The following is a 25,914-nucleotide window of genomic DNA, read 5'->3' as shown; positions in this document are numbered from 1 at the left end:
TTCCAAATCAACAATTGACACAACTATTCAACTTCTTCTAATGGCCCAACCCTATGCCAAGTGAGAAATTTCTACTCCATAACTAGTGTTGACATTTTATCAAACATTTGATGAGCAAGAAAGAAAGTCATAGTAAAATGAGAAGAAAAGTAGAATTAAAAGTATTGCAACACAAGGAACTAATAACAAGTATCAAAGAGCAACAATGAAAATCAAATTCTCAAAGTATTGATGAAATCCAAAACTACAAAGTTGAATTGCAACTACTACTTGAAATTGGAGAAGAAAATCTATGACATGAACAAAGTGAAGTGAGAATTGTAATGGATCTCACCAAAGAGTGATTGAAAATTCAGAAATTGGATGAAGATGAACCCTAGTGAAAGCTTGGAATCTCTCTCTCCTTCCCCAAGAGTGTAACTAACTATCCCTCAAAAAAATCTAAAAATCTAGAAAAAATGAACTAAGAGTCCTTAACCCTTCCTCCTTTGGTCTTCTTAAGCTTTTTCCCGCCAAGGCATTTCCCCAAAATGGGATTCCCAACTACCTCCACGCCTAAGTCACGTGACTTCTTTAAAAATCATATTCGAACATCGGCGCGCACGCGCAAGGTACGCGCGCGCGCCACCGAGGCATCTTGTAATGTGCGCGGAGGCGTGATGTGCGCGTGCGCGCCCATGGAGATCATGGCTTAGCCGCTACGTAAGCCGGCTCGTGGCTTGGCTCTTGGCTTCGACTTCTAGTTGCTCCATCCACACGGACGCGTCAAGTGCGCACACGCGCCCATGCTGAGATTTCCAAGGCTCAATTCTCATGCGCCCCTTCCTTTGCACCCGTCCTCCTTTTCTCTTCCGGTCCATCCCTGCCCTATATTCTGAAACCACTTAACACACAGGTCACGGCATCGAATGGCATCAAAAGAAGATTAGAAATGTATCTATTTTAGTGCAAAATAAGCATGTTTTCATCCATGGGGCAAAATTAGGAAAGGAACACAAAATCTTGTATTTTCATATAGAAAGTGTGTGGAATCATTGATAAAACCCCTGAAATCGGCACAAGATAAACCCTCAAAATGGGGTTTATCAGTCCCCCCAGTCCTTTCTTCTTCAGAACCTGAGAAGAAGAAACACATGATCTCGAAAGCTGGTGCTTCTAATGTCGAGGACACCAGCTTTGACGGAGTAAAATTTTCTAGGAAGCACTTCCTTCCACATAGCCAAATTGCTATGGATGATGCTGCTATCCGTAACCATTTTCAAATTTTAATCCGAGGAGAAATTCGGACTGCCGGGGTCTGTACCTCTCTTCTTGATATTATTAGACAAAAATCCCTTTGAGTGCGACCCAGCACTCTTTGGAGAATTTTCAAGGACGAATTACTATGTATCAAGAAGATGAGAAGAGGTTGCAGGAGAAAAATGCTAGGTTGAAGGAAGAACTTTTCCAAGCCCGAAAAAGAGAAAAATATTTAATGGGTTCTTGTGCCATGACTGGGGGATTGAAGGAGATGGCTGAGCAGAATTACGTACACATCTTTTCGGCCAATTTTGACTTGAAAAAGGGAGGTGGAGCAACTTCGTGAGGGTTACCAGGACTTGGAAGACTCCGTTGTCGAGGGTACTGAAGATGTGTTTAGGGTGTTGAAACAATAGGTTGGAGTTATTGCTCTCAACCTATACCTATCACCTCTTCATCCCGACAAAGTTGTCATTAATGGAGAGATAGTTTTTCCTCCTCGTCCTAATACTGACTCCAAGATGAAGACCGGGGGGCAGCGCATAATCGAATCCCCTTCTCGGGAGATCGGTCCAACCGAGGGGTCACAGCCAAGCTCTTCAGCCCCTCCCAATGTGGACCCGACTTCTAGTGCCGAAGAGATTCTTCCTACCCCTCCGACTTCTATAGCTGAACTGGCCTCCTGTACTGCTGATGACTCCAACCCTTTGATTGGTCCTATGTGATATTTTTATTAAGTCCCGGCTTGTGGGACCTTTTGATGAACAATTTTTTTATGTTTTGTATATTTTGTGGATGGCTGCTAACATTTGATCCTTTTTAATAGAATCTTTAACAATAATCTTCATTTTTGGTCTTTTTTGGATAGTACTTTTAACGAAGTAGTCGCTTGTGATGACGTTTATTATTCCTCTTGTTAAAGGATTGTTATTTCATAAGGTCTTCTGTAAAAAATTCTTTACTGTTTTTGAGTTTTGCAAAAGTTTGAAAAACTTTAAATAAAGAATAAGTTACCTCGTGACATGTTTAATAATTATTTGATGAAATGAATTATGTCATCATAGTAAATATTAACTTTTAATTTAAATTGAATTTTAATAACTAATTAAACTAATTAAATATAGTAAAAAACTTTTGTGTAAATTATAAGAGTTACAAAAAAAATTATTTTATAGTTTTTTAAATTTTTTTAAAACTACATATATATTAATTAGATCTAACGATACAAAAAAATAGGAAACTAAAAAAAAATAAATGAAAAAAATGGCCGAATCACAAATTTAAAATTAAAAAGTAAAAAAGGTGTTAAGTGAGTAAGGGTGAATTTTATAATTGTTAATGGAGTTGATATGATATAAGAATTGTGTGATTTTGTAGGGTATAAAATTCAAGTGGTTTTACTATAAAAAATTAGTTTGGTTATCAAAAATTAAGTTAAATTAAGAGTTAATATTAATCATTTTGATGATATAATTAATTTTATTTTATAACTATTAAATTTATTATAGAGAATAATGTACTCTTTATTTGAGAAAAAGTAGGATAAAATTTACCTATTTTTTTGGGTAAAAAACTGAAATGAGCCAAGTAGAGCTCAAATTTACCTAAATCAGCCAAATGAAAAATCAATACATGAATCAACCAGGACGAATTACTATATAATTCGAATCAATATGATTCGAATTTGATTTGAACGTAATTCGAATCAATATGATTCGAATTACTAGGAACGCCCTAAATAAACGAAGTTCGAAACAACTTGTTTCGAATTAGAACTATAGAATTCGAATTAAGTTAATTCGAATTACTATGAAGGCACATTGTTAGTAATTCGAATCAAGTTGATTCGAATTACTAGGTTAGGTTGTGACATTAGATAATTCGAAACATATAGATTCGAATTATATATATATAGTGCGAGCCAGGGCTATATATATAAGGTGTGAACTCATGTTGCTCTCACCAAAGAGGGGAGATGGCTAGTGAGGAGAGTTTCCTAGTTCTGGTACATTACAGAGGGTCCTTAAGAGAAAAACCCGGTCCGGCGTTAAGTTCACTGATAAGGATCCCCTATGTATTAGTGACGCCGACAACCACCTACGATGCACTTGTTAGCTCTGTGCTGGAGAAGCTGGGTCTTGAAGGCGTTAAAAGGGTGAAGAAGTTTTTCTACCGCATTCCTACAGCGGTGCTCCATGACACCGTGAAGTTTGATTGTTTCACAATCGGTAGTGACGAGGACTTGCAGGTTATGTTTCTTTCTCGTAGGCAGTTTCCCGAGGTAAGGACACCGGAGCTGTTGGCTAAGTTGGTTGATGTGGTATCTAACTCGGGTGGTTCGAACCGGAATGCCACTACTATAGCCGCGGTTGCCGTCTCGAGCTCGAGACCTGCTGTTGCTTCATCCTCTGCTCCTGTGTATGAGCCACGATGCAGCCTGTTGCGTCCCCTTCGTTTGCCGTTGATCTGAGCGGCAATGTTGGAGATGAGGTTCGGTATGGGGAACATATTCCCACCGAGGTACATTGTCCCACACCGGCAGGTGTTGGTGATGGTTTGTTTGATGATCCAGATGACGATGACGTGGAGCCGGATTTCATCGCTGATGAAAGCGGCGATGATGTTGGAACTACTGTTCCGACAAGGGCTATAGGTGGATCTAGTTCTGGCACACAGCAGTATCCACCCCATTTTTCCTCATTGGACCTGGATGCCATGCGGCAAGACGACAATGATCTGCAGGCCTCAGGATTTGGTGCTAGAGATACCGAGGGGTCTGCCGGTATGAACGAGTTTCAGGTTGGCCAACAATTTCAAGATAAAGATGAGGCGCTGTTGAGTGTGAAGACGTACAGTATCCGTCGAGGGGTCCAGTACAAGGTCGTTGAGTCTGACTATCGCAGGTATGTGGGAAAGTGTTCTGAGTTTGGGAATGGGTGCACATGGCTAATTCGGTTGAGTCTCCGACAGCGGAAGGGTATCTGGGAAGTGAAGCGATACAACGGACCGCATACATGTCTTGCCAGCTCCATCTCCAGCGACCATAGGAGTCTGGACTACCATGTCATATCCACCTTCGTTATGCCGATGGTTAGGGCTGATGCAGGTGTGAACATCAAGGTGCTCCAAAATGCCACGGCCGCACACTTTGGGTTCAGGCCTACGTACAGGAGGGTATGGATGGCGAAGCAGAAGGCCGTTGCCGTCATATATGGGGACTGGGAGGAGTCGTACAATGAGCTCCCTAGGTGGGTTTTAGGAGTGCAGCTGACGATGCCTGGCACTGTAGCCGTCCTCAGGACTTGCCCTGTTCGAGTTGGGGGACAGGCTGACGATTCTCAGGTTTATTTTCATAGGCTGTTCTGGACTTTCCCCCCTTGTATCCAGGCATTCCGTCATTGCAAGCCTTTGGTGAGTATTGATGGCACCCATTTATATGGGAAGTATGGGGGAACACTGCTAGTCGCCATTGCACAAGACAGAAACTCGAACATCCTACCCGTGGCATTTGCACTAGTTGAGGGTGAGAATGCTGAGTCATGGTCTTTCTTTCTTTCCCACCTCCGTGAGCACGTGACACCTCAACCGGGTCTGTTAGTTATTTCGGATAGGCACAACGGCATAAAGTCAGCCCTCGAGGCTCCGGATGGGGGATGCCTACCGCCTGCTGCGTACCGGGCTTTCTGCATTCGACACGTTGCAGCGAATTTTGCGTTGACGTTCAAGGGAAAAGATGCCCGGAGGCTTCTTGTTAACGCCGCATATGCCAAGACCGAGGTGGAGTTCGACTACTGGTTTGACATTCTGCGCTCTGAGAATCCGGCAATGTGTGACTGGGCGAACCGAATCGAGTATTCGTTGTGGACACAGCACTGTGATGAGGGTCGGAGATTCGGGCACATGACGACCAATATTTCGGAGTGTGTCAACTCAATCCTGAAGGGGGTTAGAAACCTCCCTGTATGCTCCCTGGTGAAGGCCACATACGGAAGGCTTGCTGAGCTATTTGTCCGTAAGGGGAGGGAGGCCGAGGCTCAGATGGGTACTGGACAACAATTCAGTCAATACCTAGTAAAGTGTATCGAGGCCAACCTGAGAACAGCCCGGCATTTCACGGTAACTGTTTACGACAGAGACAACTCGGAGTACACCGTTGCTGAGACGACTCCGACAGGCTCATTCTCTCTTGGTACGTACAGGGTCTCATTAGGGTCTAAGACTTGTGATTGTGGATACTTCCAAGCACTTCATTTTCCCTGTCCGCATGCACTGGCATGCTGTGCTTATTCACGGCTTACATGGCAGCCTTACGTGCACGAGGTATACCGCCTTAGCTCCGTTTTCGGCGTCTATCAGATGGTATTTGCCCCTCCCATACCGGAGGGTTTCTGGCCACCTTATGCCGGGCCTACCGTTATACCGGATCCGAGTATGAGGCGTGCGAGGGAGGGTCGTCCTAGATCCACAAGAATTCGAACCAACATGGATGAAGCAGATCCGAACCGGCCAAAGAGATGTGGCCTCTGCAGGCAGCCAGGACACACCAGGCGTAGTTGTCCACAAGCCGCAGGCCCAAGCGGGACGGCTAGAAATCAGTAGGCGATTTGCTATGTATGTGTTTCTTTGTTATTGTAGTAGCACTTGTCCTGTATTTGTTTATAACTTTTAATGTATTACAACTTGTATGGAACTACTGTGCTTCGTTTGTGTAATGAAACTTGATAATGGTACCAAATATTTCTGTTTAAAGTCTTTTACGTCATTGAAATTTATAACTAGAACAAACAACACTATATAGCGGTAAAAGGATAACGAATAACATAACATGAAACTATAAATCATAAGATAAATGTGGAATACATCGACGTAAATGAGACTACATAACATAAATTCAAATAACATAATAAGAAAGTACATATCATAACAACTATAACAAACCAACGAAGTACAAAATATAAAAAAGACAACAAGATGTAAACCAATATCCATGAATCATCTAAAAAGGTGCGAGCCATCTGTACCCGAGGTCCCTTGTTGCTAATCCCAGGGTTGTAACCAGACCATCTGCGTACAAGAAAACAGAAGAATATAACAGAAGAATATAGGGCATAATTACAAAATAATAACAACAAGAATATCTACTACAAAACAATAACGGTACCTCGATGCAAGGGGCCAGCTGATCTCATCATACCCAGATGGTCTAAGTGTAGGAAACCGCCAGAAAATCCACGACTGTAATAACTGTAACGGGCCAGCTAACTTGACCACATGTCTGTTGGCGACTCGGCACATGCACCTGTACAGCCATGCTAGTGCCGCCGACGCCCAACTATAGCGACCCATCTCCTCAAGCCGAGCAACATATGGTAGCCATCTGATGTGTATACGATTGCCGGACTTGTCGGCAAACAGCTGCGTACCCAGTAACATCATGATGTACGCCCGGGCAAATCGCCTAACCGTCTCCTCATCTGCCCCATCTGGACACTCCCCGAATGTCTCCTGAAACCAGGTGCAGTTGACTGCGAATTTCTGCACCTGGTTCTCCGGCGGTAAAACACCGAGCAACTCCTGGAACCACTGCCAAGCAGGTCTCCCACCCTCAATGTAAATGTGGAAGTCCGTAAGGCAACCACTAACATAATCTCCGTCGACTGGCAACCCCAGTTGGTATGCGACGTCCTGAAGCGTGATAGTGCACTCTCCGAACGGCATGTGAAAGGTGTGCGTCTCAGGCCGCCACCTCTCGACGAATGCGCTGACTAGGGGCTCGTCTAGTCGGAACCATCTGTCGTTGAGTCTCGCAAGATGGTAAAGTCCCGCCATCTGCAAGTACGGGACATACCTCTCATCAAGACGCATCCCCTGTTGCCGCCTAACACTGGATATGCAACGACGAGGCTGGCCATTACATGAAACGCATAATTAGAACAGATGCACAAACCACTAACATAAGAAAAACCATTAACAAAAACCCTTAACAATAAACCGCTAAAACAAAACCATTAACACAATACAATAAACAAAAAACATCAACAATAAACCGTTAAGAAAAACCATTAACAAAAACCATTAACAATATACCGCTAAAACAAAACCATTCACAAAAACCATTAAAAAAAACCATCAACAATAAACCATTAACAAAAACTATTAACAAAAACCATTAACAAAAACCATCAACTAAAACCATTAACAATAAACCGCTAAAACAAAACCATTCACAAAAACCATTAACAAAAACCATCAACAATAAACCATTACCAAATACCATTAACAAAAACCATCAACAATAAACCGCTAAAACAAAATCATTAACAAAAACCATCAACAAATACCACTACCCTACACTAATTTCCTAAACCACTATCCAAAAACCATTTACAATAAACCGCTAAAACAAAATCATTAACAAAAACCATTAACAAAAACCATCAACAAAAACCACTACCCTACACTACTTTCCTAAACCACTATCCTAAACCACTAACAGTAACATAAACCATTCTAAAAAACCATTAACAAATACCATTATCATAAACCGCTTTCATAAACCACTAACCTCGTCGTTGATAACACCGGCGATATGAGCTACTCCATCCAGACGATAAAGCCTTCCCGGATCGTCCCCCATCGACAGAAACAGCCGCTCCGGTCAAGCTCGTACTGAACGCTGGTCTTTTTCTCTGGGATTTGGTTGGGTTGGAGAATGAGAAAGTGATTCGAATGAACTTGGCACGAACTCCTTTTATAGCCGATTCCCTTGTAATTCGAATCAACTTGATTCGAATTACTATGCAAGCCCGTTTTTACCTAATTCGAATCGAATTGATTCGAACTCCTCTAACATGTGCTTCTCCTAGTAATTCGAATTAACTTAATTCGAATTCTATAGTTGTAATTCGAAACAAGTTGTTTCGAACTTCATTGATTTTGGGCGTTCCTAGTAATTCGAATCATATTGATTCGAATTACGTTCAAATCAAATTCGAATCATATTGATTCGAATTATATAGTAATTCGTCCTGGTTGATTCATGTATTGATTTTTCATTTGGCTGATTTAGGTAAATTTGAGCTCTCCTTGGCTCATTTCAGTTTTTTACCCTATTTTTTTTATCTGCTAATATTTTTTGTTTTAGAGTTATATAGTATCTCTTTAAATTATTTTAACACACAAATATTATTGCTTATAGAGACTATTTTAGTTAAAGTTTTTACGCCTTATATTTGTTCACATTGATACGGTATTTGTTTATTTGAAACTGTATTTGAGTCTTTTTAATTTTAGCATAATATCGTAAATGGTATATGTCACTAAAACTAAAAATATTAACCATACCATCAATAGATATAAAACCAAAAATCAAACATATTATTATACATTAAAAAAATATTCTATAGCTAAAATTTTATTTAGGCATTGTTAAGTGCCATTAAGAGGACACAACAAATATTTTATAAAAAAAAATTAACCATGTTATATGTATACAAAAAAAATTAATTATTAAAAAATACATATTAAAGGTAAAATATTACAAAATAAAAATAAGTAGAATAGTATATGTAGAGAAATGTTAAAGAATCAGTAAAATTTATTATTTTGGCTAATAGTTAGTTATTAATATTTAAAAATATGAACTAAAATATGTTATTAGATTACTAAACTAAAGAAATATGGTTGATAACTAAAAATATTAACAAAAAATAATAAACTTTGATGAACATTTGTCGTATATATAATATACATATTGACTAATTTAATAACTAATTTGTGTATCCTGAAGTGCTCTATATTTCTAAAACTGAATTCAAAGTTTTTAATTTCTAATACAATTAAACAACCATATTCATAAAGGGATATTTTAGTTTTTTAAAAATTAACTAAAATGATAGTTTTCTTATTTTTTTTTTACCAAAGACAGGAGACTCGAACTCGCAACTTCTTAATTGAGTATGAAAAAATTGTATCATGTGAACTATTACTTATTGGCGATAGTTTTCTTATTTACTTGTCAACAAATAGGATATTTTATTCTTCTTAAAATAAATCAAGTTCAAATATCTAATATCTAAAGGAATTAAATAACTTTAGTCTAAAAAAATATTATTTTAGTTTTTTAAAAATTAATTATGAAAGTATTATTATTGTATTTTTAATATAATTAAATTCAAATTTTTAACTTCTGACAAGGGTAAACAACTTTACTTATATAAGGATATTTTAATCCTTTGATTCCTAAAAGATTACATTTTAGTTTTTTAAATTAGATTAAATTCAAAATTTTAATTATTCACATAATCAAACAACTCTAATTCTTAAAGGATATATTAGTATTTTTAAAATTCTTTTAAAAGGATTATTTAATGGTTTAAAAATTAAGTATAAGGATATTTTATATTTTAAAAATCAATAATATTTACCAACAAAAAAATATTATAATAACACGTTGCTCTTTTAATATCTTATCAATGCAAAAAATAGATCAAATCTTTAATATTTTAGGATCTATAGAAAATATCAATTCGTATCAATTCGGAACTAAATTTAAAACCATCTTTAATTTAGATAAAGATTTGGTTCACTAATAAAAGATTTTTTCTCCTAAGCTATTAAAGAAAATCAAGACTCTATAAAAACTGCATAGCTCATTCAGGTATCTACTACTCCAGTGCCTACTATTCTTTCCGAACCTGGGGCTTCGCTTGCTCGCCCACTTATCCATGCGTTCTTTGGTAGGCAGCATAGCATCTTTTGGTTTTCCACTTCTAAAAAAGACTTGAGTGAATTAACCATTCGCTTACTCTTGTAGACCGCTTTCCTCGCTTTTTTTGTTATTAGAAATCTTTCTTACTTGGGTAGCAATATCTTGATAATTCGAATAAACGAACCCATCACTTTTGTTACTTTGCCATGGAATCCACCGTTTTTTCGTTGCAAATTACTCCCATTGAAAACCAAGCCATACCACAAGAGTTTTATTTCGATGAATGTTTCTCCATCATATTCAATTGCACCCAAGAATTGATCCAAATTACCCAACGCGCTGATGTTGACTTTTCTTCTACTACAACTACTGAAGCAATCTTGGTTCCCTCAGATATCCTATGCAGTTGTACTCCACTCACAGACCTCAACAGAGAAGACACAATCTTATTGCATGAAATCTTCTCTTCAGTGCCTGTATCCCCTGAGTCATTGGACCAAATTTTACCTTCCATAGGCGAAACTGCAAGAAGGATTCTAAGCCGTGAAGGGTGTGACTCCAACACGCGGGAGATTGTTGTGAACCTTCACGTTGTTACCAGGCGCAACATTGTTCAAGATTCTGATATCTATAATGATGATCTCTGTGAAAACGTTCCTGAACTAGCACAACTCGTGAATCTGTTAGAGAGATCCAAAATTGTTGACCAAGATGATGACGGTGAATGCGCTATTTGCTTGGAGAAGTTTGGCCATGGTAATGAAGATTCAAGTGTAGAAGTTGTTCGCATAAATTGCTCGCATGTATTTCATGATCGTTGCATGCTCCGCTGGTTCCGATGCTGTGCCGACCATCAGTCGCCGTATTCTTGCCCATTGTGCCGCTGCCTCATATCTCCAACTTCACGCAGTGACGATGAATAGGTCTCCCGTGTTCTCAATTATAATCAAACTGAGAATTTTTTTTAGTGTTTTGTACAGTTTTTTAATTTGTTTTACACTTGAATTTACGTCCTGATTATGTAGTATTATTATCCTATTTGTTAGAATGTGAATAACAATTTTTTTTTTTCAAGAAAAATTCAAATTTTGATGCATAAAAACAAATTTTCAAGTACGCAATAATATACGTTGTTAGAAGCTTGTCTTTCAAATCTTCAACACATGTTACCGAATGTAGGAGTAATAAACTTTCACTCCATAAACCTCTCAAATTTACTAGAATTACGAGCTAGCATTTTGTTGAACTAGTAAATTCATTTGATTAATAGCATACCACCTAAATTGATGGATTTCAATTCTTAAAATGTTAAAAGTATATATATAAACTTGTTTGTTTTGTAGGTGTTATTAACAAATTTTTCATGTTATGCCCTGTTACTCCATAACTAACACTTGTGTTTGAGTTTGATGATGGATAGAAAATATTTCTTAGCATACTTGTTTCATTAGTAATACAACATAAGAATGTTCAAATTCAAATCACATAAGAATGTTCAAATTTAAATCGATTCAAATTAAACCGCTTCACTCAATCCAATTTAAATTAAAAACTGATTTTATTTGAATCTATTTTTTAAAATTGATGCAGTCCAATTCAAAACCACAAAGTATAATATAATATTATTTTTTTATTATATTTAAAATTTTAATTTATTAATATATTCAATTTATTATACATTTTTATCTCATTCATGCATTATTATTATTTGGTGAACATTTTATGAATTAAAAAATGAGACTTATTTATTTATTTATTTTAATCAACTTATAATTTTATTTCTATTATTTTGTTATTTGTTATTGTTAATTTTTTAATATATTATTAAGACTTGTTATATCATTATTGGTTATTTAAGATTTGTTATTAAAAGTTATTATGTATATTAATTTTTTTAATTTATAAAATTCCAAATCCAACACCAATTTAAACCGCTTGAAATTTGATTGAATTATCTAGAAAAAATCATCCAATCCAAGTCGCACGCAAGTAAAGAGAATGTTTGAATCGAATGAATTTTTCACACCAACCAAATCACACCGCAAATAAAATTAATGTTTGAATCGAATAATTTTTTACACAAAACTAATCCAAGCTGCACCACAAACTCCCCTAAATATAACTTGTCTGAAATTATATAAACCCACCAGATACTAACAAAAGATATCTATACAAAAATATTTACCGCCTTCTTTAATATTTAAATTTAAAAGCATATTCTTGTTAAAGACAATACACCCTTATAATTTTCTATCTTAAAAAAGTGAAATTTGCGCCAAAGATTTCTATTTTTAGAAAATAAATAAAAAACGCCTCCGACGAATTTGTTTTCCCTTTCCTTTCTTTTTTTTGAAGAAAAATTGAAATCACCCTGCCAAGTTAATTTTGAAAATGCATGTATGAGCTGAATAAGCCAAGCTTGATTGTGTTCTGTAACCTGAGCTGTAACTTGCTCAAGTAAAAAGTCAAGCCAAATAAACAAAGGAGGAAAATACATTACTTGAAAAAATTATTTAATTGACAAAAAAGTTACGCATAACACCACAAAACCCTTTAAAAGAAAGATGTTTTTAAATTTGACAATTTTAAATTGAAAAAGCAACTTGAGTTGAATAAGCCAAGTTTGACTGTGTTCTGTAACTTTTGCAGGAAATGTTAACAAAATCCCACAAACTAACTAAATCATATCATTTCTTTGCAAACACAATTTCACAAGCAAACATAAACTCAAGTAACTATGCCAGGATAAACATCTTCATTTCCAAAATACATAAATAACTAAACAAAATAAAGATTGGACTAATATTCTATTAGTGAATGTCCAAAAATATCAAGGGTATACACATCTCAGAAGCAAGTTGGATGTACAAGTTGTGTCTGTATGCTATCATCAAACTGTGTATATTCACACATCACTCATCTAAGATGATGATGATGATGATGATGATGATGAAGATGAAGAATCATATGGTCAACAATGTCATAGTTGCAAATTGTCTATTTCTTCTAGGGGAAAGGTCGTGTTATCTTGTCCACCTGTGTTCCAAAGAAAACTTGCATACTTTGACATATAGTAATATTGCCCGGTTCTGCTTCCAATGATTGAAGATATCTGAGTTCTGCTGCCCAAAGATCCTTTCTTACCATCCACAAGAAATCAGCATATCTGCTGAATGCTTCAGCCTCCGGCGACTCTGCTAGCACCGAACGCCGGTAGTACTCTTCACTCCTGCAAATATTCACATCCAATGTATAAAAATGGTGGAAATTAATCAGCAGTTGAATGCTTCCAAAAGGGTTAAAGAAGATGTACTTGAGAAATGCATTAACATGCTTTCACCAAAGATATTTACCATACCCAAGAAGACAAGTTTAGTATTAAAACCAGCAAATGTGTTTGATGCTCCTAAAGTCAGCAAAGAACTGTACTTCGTACCATTTATAATTTGTCACACTAGTCATTATATTCAAGTTTTTCATACATTGAGACTCGGATAAGTAAATTTTTTTCAATGAACTTCTTTGAGTCACCCATAACAAAACCTAATCAAAATATATAATGATGGAAGAATACAAGACTCTGTGCTCAGATGCAAGCGGAATAAGCACCACCTTTTCTATCTATGTATTCCTTTACTCACAAGTCACACTATAAGCAAACTCTACACTACCCTCTAACCCAAATACTTTCAACTCAAAATCGCTTTATTGAAATTGGGAAAACGAATCAAATGCTAATTGCTAATAATGACAGTTCATTTACATAAAAAAAAATGAGAACATAATATATTATAAAAAAATAAGGTTCTCGAGAAACTCACCTATCAATATCACGAGCAACAAGGAAAAGGAAGTGTCCATAGTTAGAAAGCAGAAGAGAATTATGTGGCGACAAGCGCAAATGCTTTTGGTAATACAGATCAGTGGTGACATACTCCTCATATTGATCACTTTGAAGCTCCACAGACAAAGGTGACACAAATCTTTTCATTGTTTCATGGTCCAAAACCTCATTATTATCTAGCCCTTTATGCATAATTGAAGCTTCTTCAACCATGGAGCGCCACAACATCTCTTCCTCTGCCAATCCTTTATCCTTGCTATGCTCGTCTTGTTGAGTCTCAACACCAACTTGTTCTGAATGTCTCAATGGCAGAATGTTTGTAACCATGGAAGGAGGAGTTTGTGCCATAGAGAAGACAGAGAAGTTGGCTAATAGGACCATGACATCGACCATTAGAGTTGGGGTCTTGCAGAAAACCTGTTGAAATAGCCACACAAATGAAGTATCCATGTCAACCCTCAACTTGTCCATGACACCTTCAAAGTCCTCAAGGAACATGCTCTCCCTTGTTTGCAAGGCATAGTTTTGAAGCTGGTGGAAGATAAACAACATGGAAGAGAAGGCCTTGTTTACAGAACAATAACTCAAATCACTTGTCTCCTTCAAACTCTTCTGCAATTGAAGCTTCTTCCTGATCATCCTAATGGAAAAGGGAATCCCCACACCCTTCACTCTCCTCTCAAAACCCAGCCTCAGAATCTCTTCTCTCTCAGGCCAGCTAGGTGGCTCAGGCTGGATTCCCAGAAGAGAAGGTTCCAGAAGATCAGGCTTCATGGAAAAAAAGCTATTCACTTCTCTATTTTTGGAATTGTCTGAAACGACAAAAGCCATTTCCTTTTCATTCTCATCACCATGATCATCATGATTGGCGCCTGCATGGCGAAAAGGGATGCAGCAGACACGATTTTCTCTTTGCACCCTCAAATTCCTGATGCATGGAGATGTGAATCCATGAACCAAACGGCATGGCATGATGGTTCTGTTCTTGCTACGAGTGAAACTTGCCAGTGGCAAAGAAGGAACTGAACGTGGTGTCTTCCATGAATGAGATAGAGAACAAGGGGTTCTCAGTTGCCAACAATTTGAATTTGGAGAGACCCTTGAAGCCATGTTCAAAAATGCCAAGTTCTTCTTCCAGGAAACACAGAAAAAGATGAACCACACTTGTAGACACAGTATCAAACACCTAGAGGGCAATCATCATTAACCTCATTAAATATTAATTAAAATCATAATGAAGTTTACTTTGTTTCCCCTTCTCATCAAGAATCCAATGATCCCAACCAGCTCATGACAACTTTTAGTGAAAAATATAGAAATCGAAATGGGTGAGGGAAAAAAAAGGGACCCTTTTTTGACAAAAAAGGAAGCAAAGATCAAAACTTCAAAAGGGACGTGAGAAAATCAAAAAAGGGAAACTTGGGATTCGAATAACATTGAATTTAAAGGTGAAAAGAACAAAGATATTTTCTTTCTGTTTTTTAGGAAATTGATGGGAGAGTTCAGAGAGTTGAAGAAGGTGGTTCAGGATAGAAACACGTGGTTTTCTAAGGAACAAAATCATCAAACAAAGAAGCAGGTTCAGGAGAATTCAAGTAGTGTATTGGTGTTGGGTGTTGAGATCTAAAAATAAATCGGGAACCAGAATTGGAACTGTCAAGAGGTGTAATTTTATTATTTTTAGTTTTTTTTTTTATTGAATACATTTTTAGGGTTTGAATGTAAGTAGCAGAACTGAAGGAGTGGATAACACGTGGGACCTGATTACCTGAACGACGTGGCAGTAAGATATAGTTTGAAGATATTTATTCCACTTTTTGAGCTTTTTATTATTTTTTTAATAATTTTTATATGTTATTTTATTAGGTTTAGTCAATATATATATTTTTTATATTATGAAAGTTATTATTAATAATTTTTTTATAGATTTTACTTTAATAAATAATAATAAATATATTAAAAGTTTAATTTTTATATTTTTGACATAAATTCTTTTAATTAATAATACTATATATTTTTAAATATAGTATTATATATATATAAAAAACTTGGCCACTTAAATTGTCATTAATATATAATATATATTGAAAAAAAATGAAAAAAGGTCATTAAAATTTATTAATTTTGATCATTAATTAATTATTAATGTTTAAATGTGTGAGACTAAAAAAATTGAGTTAATAGTCAAGTGATGATAAAAAATAATAAATTTTTATAGTCGTAAATCATATTAAAATACCAAATATATAGGATAAACTACTAAAATATCTTTAAAATACGATAAAATTATCTAATGTTAAATATATATTCTTAAAAAATATGTAAAAATTAAATTTTAATAAGAATTTTTACAAGTATAATTAGATAATTGAAATATTTTTCTAAGTAGATTTTTTTAAATATTTATTTTCGTTAATGGATAAGAAAAATGAAAAAAAATAGAATTCAATTTTTTATTTTTATGTATTTTTTAAATAACTATCTAAATATTTTAATAAAATTTTAGATCAAATATATAAATAATTTATTAAATACAAAAATTGTATACTATTCATAAAAAAATATTTTTTTATTATTTTTTTTTGTGTTTTAACTCCGTCTATGTTACACTTGCGGTACATAGCTGGTCCCAAGTCCGGATAAAGGAGGAGAGCTGTATTAGATCTTCGACAACCAACATAAAAATATAGTCGAATCCCTATGACATGAATCAAAGACATTATTGCACTAAAGCTATGTCGTTGCCTGGAAGCAACGCGCTGTATGGCTCGAGTACGGTGTCAAATGAGTAAGAGCCGTGCATCGGCGCCCGGATGTAGTGTTAAATGAGTAAGGTTCTCGCGTTTTCGTGAATAGATGAGGATAAATAAGCTAGTTCACAAAGGACATGTGAGAAGAAGACCGGTAGAACATCCAGTCAGGAGAGTGGATAAGATGGAAGATGGACAAAGGACGAAAGGCAGAAGAAGACCATCCATGAGGTGGTCAAACAAGATCTACATGTAAACAGTTTTTCTGTAGACATGATACATGACAGAGTACAATAACATTGTTTAATTCATGTAGCCGACCCCGTTTAGTAGGATAAGACTTTGTTGTTGTTGTTGTTGTTGTATTTTTTTTTTGTTTTATAATATTTTAAAAATATTTTTATTCATATATTCAAAAATAAAAAATGATTTTGGTAATTTATTTAAATATATATTAAAAATAAATTAAATAATACACATATTTATATATAATTATATAATAATTAATTTTTTAATATATATATATATATATAATGTTTTTATTTTTAAAAAATATGTTAGTTGAACCTATTAAATTTTGTATGGATTTTTGATATTTATTGACTGGTGGATCACGACTTTACATGTTTGAATTGCTCGTGATCCAATTTGTGATGTCAGTGATGAATTTGTTTGCTTTCAGACATGTCAATTGTATTACTATTCACCACAGATTTGGATGTGGATTATTATCTACATTGGTTGCAACCATTTGAAAAATTATTGAAAAAAGGTAACCCAATAAATAAAAAGGGGAAGATAACTAGATAAGATATACATTTCTTTTCAAGCGTGTTTATTTTCCAGTAATTTTCATACGATGCTTTATCATCTAAAAGTTGTGTACATGACTCAGCTTATGTGTTATAGCCCAAAATGAACCATCACTGGCACTCGGGAAAATAGTTTTCTACCAAATTTAACCGACTTAAATATAAGTTAAATAAAAAATTTATAAATATTGTACAAGTTCTAAAATAAATAATTATACATTTATAATAAAATTAAGATAATTAAAAATAGTTGAATCATGTTTATGTTATATAGAGCATATATATATATATATATATATATATATATATATATATTTAAAAAACGTCAACCAATAAGTACTCATTGTAGATCGTACAATTTGAATCAAAAGCCTTATATATACAAGTAATTGTTCTTGAAAAAATGTTTTAAAAAAAAAACAGGGTAAGTTTTGCAACTCAATGACTAAACAAAACATTTATAATTGACATGAGACCATAAAAATATTATATCAAAATAATTTTAATTAGAAAATAATAGTTAATAACAATAAGTGATTCAATAAGGGAGTTCTCGTACAGAAATCAAATCAAAAGTCCACACTTGGGCGGCTTCACCTCTATGGGTAGCCCTTTTCTCTTGTGTGTCCTAACAGAATAACAGATCTAACGTGTGGCCTACACGTTAGGCTAGCAACACCCCTGCTAGCTGGAGTCTGAGTTAGATGCATCTAAGTTAACGTCATAACCGCCGTTAACTACGATTTTCTAATACGAGCCTCCCAAACCAATTCAAAACATATAATTTCAAATACAACAATTCCTTGATCTTTCAAATATATAAGGTATCGAATCAAATCAAATCATATTATACTTGCTCATCAGAAATCTTTCCAATCATACTTCTCAATTATAAGAAATTTCAAACATATTTCACAATCTTTAAAGTAAGTGAGTATTAACAATTAATTCAATGCTTCAAAAACATATTTTCAAGTAAAATCAACATTTTAGAATAATACAAAATTTCATAAAAAATATATATAGTCTCATGTATAGTTCCGAAAGCATAAACTTCATAAAAACGAATTATGTAAACAGGGGCGGAGCTAGAAATTATTTTGGGAGGGGCTAACATGAAAAATATAAGTTAAGAAAGAAAAATTAAAAATTAAAAAGGGATTAAACTAAAAAATTAAAAACTTATACATACACTTTATTAGTTTGGGGGGGGGGGGGGGGCCATTGCCCCCCTTGCTCATAACGTGGCTCCGCCACTGTATGTAAATAAATCAATTATCAATTATACTAATCAATTTAAAATCATTCAAGACAAATATAGTGAGTATAATTCAAAGATCATACTAGTTATAAGTCAAAATAATTATAGATGCACAATCAAACAATTATAAATGTAAAGTCTACTCACAACTTTGTCCCAAGGGACAATAGATACCGAACCCAGAGTGCTAAAATCCAAGGTGAGGAGGATTGAAGTAAAATGGAACGAATGAGCGTAGGATTTGGAGTAGGGCAGCGACAAGGTGGAGCTGCGATAGTTTGGGTTATTGACAGTAATGGTTCAGCTCCAGCGGCACCAACAGTTCCATTAGCAACAAAGGTTCACTCGAACGGCGACTGGCGACGGAACAACCCTCTATTCACAACGGCTCCTCTCGCACATTCTGTTTCTCTCTCTTCGAGCTCTCTCTTCTGTCTCAACAATGGCGACGGCGACTTGGCATGGCGACGGTTGAAGCTCAGTAGCAACGGAGACAAAGTGCGGCGGCTGTCCTTCCTCGTCTCCTCTCTCGTGCTCATCCCCTCTCTCGGACGCATCTCTCGGTTTTAGCCTCTGATGGCGACGCGACGGCAGCGAGCTGGACGCGACTGGCAGCAGCGTGATGGGACACGAATGGCGAGCTCCAGGCCAGCGGTGACGAGGCGTGGCTCTCTCTCTCCTCGCGTGGTGGCTCGGCGTGGACAGCTCCCTCCTCCCTTCTCTTCTCGCAGTCTCCCCTCTTCTCTCTTTCCCTTTTTTTCTTTTTCTGTTGCTGGGTGTGTGTGCTGTGAGAAAGAGGATATGAGGTGAGTGAGGGTGTGTGTGCTGTAGACAAAATCTTGCTCTTGAACCCCAAAGTTAAATCTCCAATACACTCGATCGTTTTACTGCACAAAAACATGTTCGCGATTTAATCCAAATACCTCATCCAAAGAGAAAACACCACTAAAAAGTTAAAACTAAAATCAAATCCTCTTATCCTTGATAACCCCCACAACCGATGCACCGCGTGATTTTGGTCAGAGATAGCTGGAAGCATAAACAACTATACCATTCATGTGATCAATTCCAATAACTTCTATGTGCTCGGTCAAAAATAAAAAGCGATAAAAAGCAAAATTGAGTATATATAATACAGTCAGCATATATGGTAAACGACGACCAATAAGTGCTCATTAAACGCTTAACTCTCCTATCTTGAAAGTGTATCAACAACTAGGATGAGAGAACAACAGGTTGGACCTATCACCATTCTCAAAGCTAACAATCAAAATCATTAAAAACAAAACACAAACTGCTGTACCAAGTTAGAAGTCACCATATATAAGAATGATAGTCAAAAGTATCGATTGGAAGATAACACTGCAAAGGAACAAAAATTGACATGTTCATATTAAATACATGGAAAGTAGATAGAAGAGACAAAAGAAAAGATCTAGGGCATTCAAACTCCAGGTAAAAGTCACCAATTCCACATCTAAGTATCTAACTTGATTACATGGACAATGTTACTCAACCAATTGAACGAACATAGCACTGCAAGAAAATAGGTTTAAATTGAACTTTGCACCAACCATTAATGCTAGAAAATGAATATGGCAGAAAAATTCAATAGAGAAGACAAATTTAATTTAGATCATGAGCCTGTATTATTTTTTGTAGAGCTTCTCCTTTTTTTTTTGAAATCATATATTCTAATAAAAAAATTTTAATTGTTGCAACCAATGAAAAGCATTGGAGGTCATAACAAAAGTGAAATGACTACATAATCAAGTTATTTTTTATAATATCTAAGGGGTAGAAAGTGAAAGAATAATATAACAAGGACATATCAATCTCGGAATCTTGAAAACAGTTTTGGTGCAATCTCATATCCTTCAATTGGTTTCCAAGGAAAAGAGAAACAAAAATCGATTTTCAACCACGAGAGAATAACGAAGGAAACAACACAAGTAGCAAATTTAAAATTAAAAAAGCAAAAATTAAACAATGAACCAGGCAAGTGCAAAAGCATATCATTAGGATGCACTTAACACCCATGATCGGACAACACTACACGGGAAACCAACGACATTTTAATTCAAATGTTGCTAGCACAATAGGTTGGAATGATCAAAAAGAAAAGAAGAGTTTGGAAAAATTGTTTTAGGAAACTAGATTCAATCCATATTTCATTGTATTCATCGTGTTCAACAACTAGGCTATAATGCTGCATAGAATATAACTACATTTTGATTCACATGCATGATTTATAATTTATAATTGAATCTAAAAACGGGTAAAAGTAGAGAATTTGTTTTGTTTTAAGAAATTAGATATCTAGTCGTCCATGTCCAAAATAATAAAAAAATTATTTTCAAAATCTCCGATCTATAAATCTCAACCTCCCAAATGCATTGCGAACTAAGCAAAACTTAAGCTAAATTCCTCTACATAATAATGAAAAGAACAGTTGAAGAATAGAAGTTTTAGGGGAAAAGCAAGGGTAAGGAGTTCTCGGTTTCTTTGGATCTAGGCAAAAGCAGAATTCATCATCCAATCCCCGACAAAAAGCAAGCATTCCGTGGAAAAAAAAGGTCATGTTCAACAACACAGTACCATAATAGAACAGATCATCAAATTAAAAGAACTCAACCAAATTTTCATATCGAAAAAGATTCAATTCAGCCAACAGATTATCCAAAAAAACTGCCACACTAAAGCAAAGAGAATCACAATTCCAATAAAAAAAGAAACAAGAATAACACTCCGTTCAAATGTTCATTGCGTAGTTCTTCTCCTTGAGCAACCGAATAACAGTTCAATTATTGTTTTGAAAGAAAGAATCACGAGTGGTTTAAAATTATGTAAGCTTCAAAGATCATTCACAAAAGAAGAACAAACTCCTCGTTTATCGAAATCCAAAAGAAAGCATCTCAATTCAACAACTAAGCAAATCCATAATTCACAAATCGGAATACAGTTTTTACAAAAGGAATCAAATAGTAATTCACAGCAAGAACATATCAAATCTTCTATATCATGAATGAAATCTTGAAATCGAGAACCATAGAGAAGATTAAAGCAAATATTCACAAAAGCGAGAAAGGACAGAACCTGCTAAAAGATAAAAGAGTCGCAAACCGGAACCAAAACTGAAATCATTGGAAAAGCAAGTTCAAGAAAAACTACCAAAAGATAACTCAAGGTTGGGTACAAAGAAGAGGAAAAGAGTGGCAAGAAGCGGCAAAAGTGGCATTATAACAACCAGAAGACAACAACGACATAAAGGACAAAGATGACATCACTATAGGCCTTTGATAGTGCCACAATTTGTACAAATAGGCGCGCTTCTATTTATACAATCGTGATCCTACCATAGGACACTTGCTCCATATTACACAGATTAAACCTAAGCTCTGATACCACTTTGTCATAGCCCAAAATGAACCATGACCGACACTCGGGGAAATAGTCCCCTAGCAAGCCTAACCGACTCAAATATAAGTTGAATAAGAAAGTTACAAATATTGTACAAGTTCTAAAATAAATAATTATACACTTATAACAAAATTAAGATAATTAAAAATAGTTGAATAATGTCTGTGTCATATGGAGCATATATATATATATATATATATATATATATATATATATATATATATATATATATATCTCTCTAAAAAACGTCAACAAATAAGTACTCATTGTAGATCGTACAACTTGAATCAAAAGCCTTACATAGACAAGTAATTGTTCCTGAAAAATGTTTTTGAAAAAACGGGGTGAGTTTTACAACTCAGTGACTAAATAATACATTTATAATCGACATGAGACCATATAAACATTATATCAAAATAATTTTAATTAGAAAATAATAGTTGATAATAATAAGTGACTCAATAAGGGAGTTCTCGTACAGAAATCAAATCAAAAGTCACACTTGGGCGGCTTCACCTCTATGGGTAGCCTTTTTTTCTTATATGTCCTAACAGAATAACAGATCTAACGTGTGGCCTACACGTTAGGCTAGCAACACCCCTGCTAGCTGGAGTCTGAGTTAGATGCATCTAAGTTAACGTCATAACCGCCGTTAACTACGATTTTCTAATATGAGTCTCCCAAACTAATTCAAAATATATAATTTCAAATACAACAATTCCTTGATCTTTCAAATATATAAGGTATCGAATCAAATCAAATCATATTATACTTGCTCATCAGAAATCTTTCCAATCATACTTCTCAATTATAAGAAATTTCAAACATATTTCACAATCTTTAAAGTAAGTGAGTATTAACAATTACTTCAATGCTTCAAAAACATATTTTCAAGTAAAATCAAACATTTTAGAATAATACAAAATTTCATAAAAAATATATATAGTCTCATGTATAGTTCCGAAAGCATAAACTTCATAAAAACGAATTATTTAAATAAATCAATTATCAATTATACTAATCAATTAAAAATCATTCAAGACAAATATAGTGAGTATAATTCAAAGATCATACTAGTTATAAGTCAAAATAATTATAGATGCACAATCAAACAATTATAAATGTAAAGTCTACTCACAACTTTGTCCCAAGGGACCGAAGATACCGAACCCAGAGTGCCAAAATCCAAGGTGAGGAGGATTGAAGTAAAATGGAACGAATGAGCGTAGGATTTAGAGTAGGGCAGCGACAAGGTGGAGCTGCGATAGTTTGGGTTATTGACAGTAATGGTTCAGCTCCAGCGGCACCAACAGTTCCATTAGCAACCAAGGTTCACTCGAACGGCGACTGGTGACGGAACAGCCCTCTATTCACAACAGCTCCTCTCGCACATTCTGTTTCTCTCTCTTTGAGCTCTCTCTTCTGACTCAACAATGGCGACGACGACTTGGCATGGCGACGGTTGAAGCTCAGCAGCAATGGAGACAAGGTGCGGCGGCTGTCCTTCCTCGTCTCCTCTCTCGTGCTCATCCCCTCTCTCGGACGCATCTCTCGATTTTGGCCTCTGATGGCGACGCGACGGCAGCGAGCTGGACGCGACGGCAACGAGCTGGACGCGGCTGGCAGCAGCGTGATGGGACACGAATGGCGAGCTCCAGGCCAGCGGTGACGAGGCGTGGCTCTCTCTCTCCTCGCGTGGTGGCTCGGCGTGGACAGCTCCCTCCTCCCTTCTCTTCTCGCGGTCTCCCCTCTTCTCTCTTTCCCTTTTTTTCTTTTTCTGTTGCTGGGTGTGTGTGCTGTGAGAAAGAGGATATGAGGTGAGTGAGGGTGTGTGCAGCGACGAGAGGTAAGTGAATGTGGGGCTAGGGTTAGAGAAGGAAGAAATATACTTTGGAGTGGGTCCCACGTCTTATTTATTTTTTTCTGGTTATTACATTATGAATGAAATAATATTATTCCTTGATTTAAAATTGTATAAGTATTATATAAGTCTCGCATATTTTGTATAAGTATTATATATTCTCTTTTTTAATCCAGATCTGTATTACTTATATTTCAAATGATCTCACAATTTAATTGTTGAAAAGCATCAATTTTTTTCGCAATTCTTGAAATTAATAGCGAAGCTTGATGATCAGATCCTTGTTTTTCCAGTCTGGTCTATTTTTTCAAAAAAAAAAGAAAAACTTTACATTGTGAATTAGTCAAAATAATTAAGTATTTTATCCCTTTAAATACGCATCTCTAATTTGAGTTTTGAAAAAAGAAAAATATTTAATAAATATTATAATTATCCGCATACCACTATCAAACTCTAGTGGAGCCAACTAATAGAAGAAAACGTAACAAAAATAAAAGAAAAACTGGAAATTGGATGATACGAGAAACTGATAATCTTTTATTGGCCCAAGCTCCAGATAATAGAAAAAATTGAGAACTCTTTTGTTTTTTGTTATGGCTGGCCAAACTAGCCAATCCGAAGAAAGCTAAAGTTAACCTATTGAGCGAGAAATTATATTTCAGGGTGCATTCTAAGCTTACAGATCCCAAATACTTGCCGCATGGAAAATGGGTTGGGTTCATACCCAAAACGGGGAGAAAGGAAGGAAAAGAAAAAAGGTAGAGAAATTAGGTGGGAAAATAAAATAGTAAAACAACAACAAAAAATACAGTAAAATAACAAACACAAATATGACATATTATTGCTAATTTAGGTTAGTTTAATAGTTAAGTTCACTAGTTCGTTTAAATAAGTATTGAAATTTCAAATCCTAATTTATACATACAATAATTCATTGATCAACAGCAAATATTTAAATAGAGCTCAATTTCTCAACGAATTAGTCATATCATAATGACAAAATAATTCAAAGTAAAAATCCTTTCACCGAAAAGTATAAAGAAAAAGTGCAATCTCGTACTATTGTTGCAGAAAATTTACCAAATGATCATTTCCATCAAAATATTCAAAAAATATTCTTTGTAGTTAGAAGTGTAAACATAATTAGAATATATTATCCTCCAGAATTAAATTCTTCACCTTCCAAGGGTGATTTCTTCATCAATAACAAGCTTCATGCACTTGTGAAGTATGAGACACCAGATGTATTTCAGAAAGCTGTTGAGAAGTTAAACGATGAAAGAAATTGGCAAAAAGGTATGTGAATAAGGTGTTGTTTAGATGTTCACCCAGATCTGTCTTAAAGAACAAAAAGTTAGATTTCGATGACTATTTAAACGACGAGAACACGTTAAATTCTAATTTTGCTGAGAATTCGTCTCGTCTAAACAATATTGAATTAACTGATGACATTAATGTTGATGAAAATTTTGTAGGATCGAAGAAAGGATAGGCTAGAGGCCATGGAAAGGGAAGTAGGACAAAAGTAATACGTAGACATCAATTTGCAATGGTTTTCTTTCCTACTATATTCACCATTTTTAGAAGTAAATACTAAATCGGTACTCAAAAGATTATGGTGCTGATGACAGAATGGTACCTGACTTTTGTCATTGATAAAATAGTTTCGGAAAGATTTTAAAATTTGACAAAATCACCCAACTATTAAAGGATGACGTTATAGTGAACGAAAAACACTGATGTGGCATTCGGAAGAGAGCTCCGATGATGGCAGAGAGCTCCGGTGACGTTTCTGGCAGCCTTCTTCTTCTTCGTGTTCGCTGCTTCTTCTTCTTTTTTAACACACCGATACGTCCCCTTCTGCCATGGCAGTTGAAGAAGAAGACCGCCATGCTATGCGGCAGTATCTCGTCGCATTTTTCATGTTCGCCGCTTCTTCTTCTTCAACACGCCGCTGCGTCCCCTTCTGTCAGACCGCCATGGCACACTGCTGCGTCTCTTTCCGCCTTGGCAGTAC

The 25,914-nt window shown here is 35.5% G+C and overlaps 3 protein-coding genes and 1 pseudogene across 3 annotated transcripts; 2 read left to right on the top strand and 2 right to left on the bottom strand.

Annotated features, from left to right (window-relative positions):
• The first annotated feature begins 3,214 nt into the window (after window positions 1-3,214).
• Window positions 3,215-5,838, top strand: LOC130939441 (uncharacterized). Its single transcript, XM_057867545.1, has 2 exons — window positions 3,215-3,559; window positions 3,676-5,838. The coding sequence occupies exons 1-2, from the start codon at window positions 3,215-3,217 to the stop codon at window positions 5,836-5,838; spliced, it is 2,508 nt and encodes an 835-aa protein (XP_057723528.1).
• A 176-nt stretch (window positions 5,839-6,014) lies between these two features.
• On the bottom strand, window positions 6,015-7,876 carry LOC130939440 (protein MAIN-LIKE 1-like). The gene is made up of 4 exons (XM_057867544.1): window positions 7,805-7,876; window positions 6,401-7,143; window positions 6,219-6,303; window positions 6,015-6,029 (listed from the first exon to the last, which is right to left on the bottom strand). Exons 1-4 carry the CDS (start codon window positions 7,874-7,876, stop codon window positions 6,015-6,017), a joined length of 915 nt encoding a protein of 304 aa, XP_057723527.1.
• Window positions 7,877-10,155: 2,279 nt separating this feature from the next.
• LOC130939438 (uncharacterized) lies at window positions 10,156-10,872 on the top strand. The gene has a single exon (XM_057867540.1). It carries the CDS (start codon window positions 10,156-10,158, stop codon window positions 10,870-10,872), a length of 717 nt encoding a protein of 238 aa, XP_057723523.1.
• A 1,806-nt stretch (window positions 10,873-12,678) lies between these two features.
• Window positions 12,679-15,463, bottom strand: LOC130940437 (uncharacterized; annotated as a pseudogene).
• Between the last annotated feature and the right edge of the window lie 10,451 nt (window positions 15,464-25,914).

Source organism: Arachis stenosperma, chromosome 7 (assembly GCF_014773155.1).
Source record: "Arachis stenosperma cultivar V10309 chromosome 7, arast.V10309.gnm1.PFL2, whole genome shotgun sequence".
Lineage (NCBI taxonomy): Eukaryota > Viridiplantae > Streptophyta > Magnoliopsida > Fabales > Fabaceae > Arachis > Arachis stenosperma.
This window is presented reverse-complemented; position numbering and strand designations above follow the sequence as displayed.

Coding starts and splice junctions, on each gene's coding strand:
- LOC130939440 (XM_057867544.1), bottom strand. CDS start 7,876: ATGGGGGACGATCCGGGAAGGCTTTATCGTCTGGATGGAGTAGCTCAT. Junction 7,144..7,804: donor CCGGTGTTATCAACGACGAG/GTTAGTGGTTTA, acceptor TGTAATGGCCAG/CCTCGTCGTTGCATATCCAG. Junction 6,304..6,400: donor AGCTGGCCCCTTGCATCGAG/GTACCGTTATTG, acceptor TCTTGTACGCAG/ATGGTCTGGTTACAACCCTG.
- LOC130939441 (XM_057867545.1), top strand. CDS start 3,215: ATGGCTAGTGAGGAGAGTTTCCTAGTTCTGGTACATTACAGAGGGTCC. Junction 3,560..3,675: donor TGGCTAAGTTGGTTGATGTG/GTATCTAACTCG, acceptor GCCACGATGCAG/CCTGTTGCGTCCCCTTCGTT.
- LOC130939438 (XM_057867540.1), top strand. CDS start 10,156: ATGGAATCCACCGTTTTTTCGTTGCAAATTACTCCCATTGAAAACCAA.